The 2175-nt window shown below is 42.5% G+C and overlaps 1 protein-coding gene across 1 annotated transcript in view; it reads left to right on the forward strand.

Moving 5' to 3' along the window:
* daam1a (dishevelled associated activator of morphogenesis 1a) overlaps nucleotides 1-1731 on the forward strand; it is a gene marked incomplete at its 5' end in the record, with an annotated part of 36173 nt that extends 34442 nt beyond the window's left edge. Inside the window, 2 exon segments of the mRNA XM_014011839.1 lie at nucleotides 1199-1369; nucleotides 1446-1731. Of these exon segments, the coding sequence (XP_013867293.1) occupies nucleotides 1199-1369; nucleotides 1446-1649 (375 nt within the window).
* Nucleotides 1732-2175: the final 444 nt, after the last annotated feature.

The raw sequence follows: 2175 nt of genomic DNA on the forward strand, positions 1-2175 counted from the left end.
GCTAAACCACTAATCCACTAAACAAGAGTCTTAGCTCCACTAATGCTAAACCACTAATCCACTAAACAAAAATCTTAGCTCCACTAATGCTAAACCACTAATCCACTAAACAAGAGTCTTAGCTCTGCTAATGCAAAACCACTAATCTAATCTCTAATCCTGTTTTAAGTCTTCTATTGGTTTAATTTGAAGGTGGGCGGGATCATTTGTGGCAAATTGGCCAAACCAACCAGTGTTATAGCTCTGTCTATCTTGTGATACTTTTATCTTTTTTGGAATAAAAGCATTCCAAACAAGAGGTGGTGGCACGGTGGCTCAGTTAGTAGAGCTGATGCTTCTCAACAAGGTTGCTGGTTCAAATCCCAGCCCAGAGACCTTTCTGGATAGAGTTTAYATGTTCTTTCTGTGCCTACGTGGGTTCTCTTCATGTACTCCGGCGTCCTCCCTCACACCAAAAACACGACTGTTAGGTTAACYGGTAACTCTAAATTGTCTCAAGGTGAGAATGAATGGTTGTTTGTCTCTAGATGTGTCCCTGTGATGGACTTGTGACCTGTCCAGGGTGTCCCTCACACTGCTGGATATGGGCACCAGTGACCCCCGCAACCCTGAAAGCACAAAGTGTGTATAGAAAATGGATGGATGGAATAAAAGCATTTCTTTTATCCAGTTTGTATTATTATAAACACAGTTTGAAGTTAGTCAAACAACAAATAATTTCTCTACTATATTTTAAACATTTTGTATTTTTCATTTAAATATTGTTTTATCTCTTCTTGATGCTCTTTGTTTGAAGTTTAGCTGCTAAAGATGCTACATGCAGACACACGATGCCTGACACGTCCAGCAATGCTTGTGAGAGGGGATAGTTTTTATTAAACTCGGGATAAATGACAGAAAAACAGAAGTTTTGCACTTGCTAATTTTTTAGTGGACTTAAAATTAGCGAAAAAATTAGCGGAACATAATTTAGCGGAAGCTAATTGGTCCATTGACGAAAGTTAGCAAAAAACTAAGCCTCTAAGTGAGAAGCTAGTTTCGCAACTATCAAATTAGTGGAACTGTGCCCTCCACTGCTTTTAAAATCTTTCAAAGTCATCTTGACCAAAAGTTCTCCAGACCCTCTGAAGGTCTTTTAGAGTTTTTCCTCAGACTTTGGCTGCTTTCTCTACTTCTAATTCTTTGTTTCCTGCTGAAGTTTGCGAAGGCACTGAGACTTTTTGGAGAAGACACATCCAAACCACAACCAGATGACTTCTTCGGCGTCTTCAGCACGTTCCTCTTCATGTACTCCGAGGCCCGGCAGGACAACGCGGACATGATCCGACGGCAGGAGGAGGAGGAGAAACGGGTGCTCAAGGAGTCTCAGGTCAGAACCGAGCACCGATGAGCCTTACGGTCCCGGGCACCTTCTGTGGTCCTGAYCCCTGTGTTTCTGCCCGCAGATGAGGAAGGAACGAGAGCAGAGGATGAGGAAGGCCATGGTGAACGATGAAGAGGAGGGCGGGGAGTTCGACGACCTGGTGTCGGCCCTGCGCTCGGGCGAAGTGTTCGAAAGTCTGTCCAAGCAGAGCAACAGGAAGCAACGCAGACACAACGGGGTCGAGAGCAGCCGAGAAAGACCGGCGCGGAAACTGAACCAGTACTAGGACAGACCACTAACCTGGACCAGTACTGGGACCATTGGTGACCCACAACAGCTCAGTGGGTCTGAAAAACCAAACCTCACCAGATAAACAACACATCACAGATACAGAAACTCTAAACTGACACAATCTGCATCACAAACACCAGACCCGGGTATATGGGATAAACGTTGTGCCAGCAGGAACTGAATCTGAATTGCTCAGATTGAATCTGAATGTGCAGAATTTGAAATTGAATGCATTGGTTTGAAAATAAATTTGACTAAATTTAAAGTTTTGTATCTGAATTAATTTTCTTTGAAACTGTATTTTGGTTTATTAAAAACTCAGTTTGACTACTTTCACTTTCAGTTCCATAATTCAGATTTTTGTGTCACATCCTGGTCCTTGAGAAAGCCAGGCAGAGTAATCAAACACAGATCCACAGATTTATGTTTCACTTTGGAGAAGTCATGGATCACATATTGATCAGATGCTGCTGCTGACTGATCCATGATGTCATCATGTAAATGTAACATTTTCTACATAT

This window comes from Austrofundulus limnaeus, unplaced genomic scaffold (genome assembly GCF_001266775.1).
Source record: "Austrofundulus limnaeus strain Quisiro unplaced genomic scaffold, Austrofundulus_limnaeus-1.0 Scaffold85, whole genome shotgun sequence".
In the NCBI taxonomy this organism is placed as follows: Eukaryota; Metazoa; Chordata; class Actinopteri; order Cyprinodontiformes; family Rivulidae; genus Austrofundulus; species Austrofundulus limnaeus.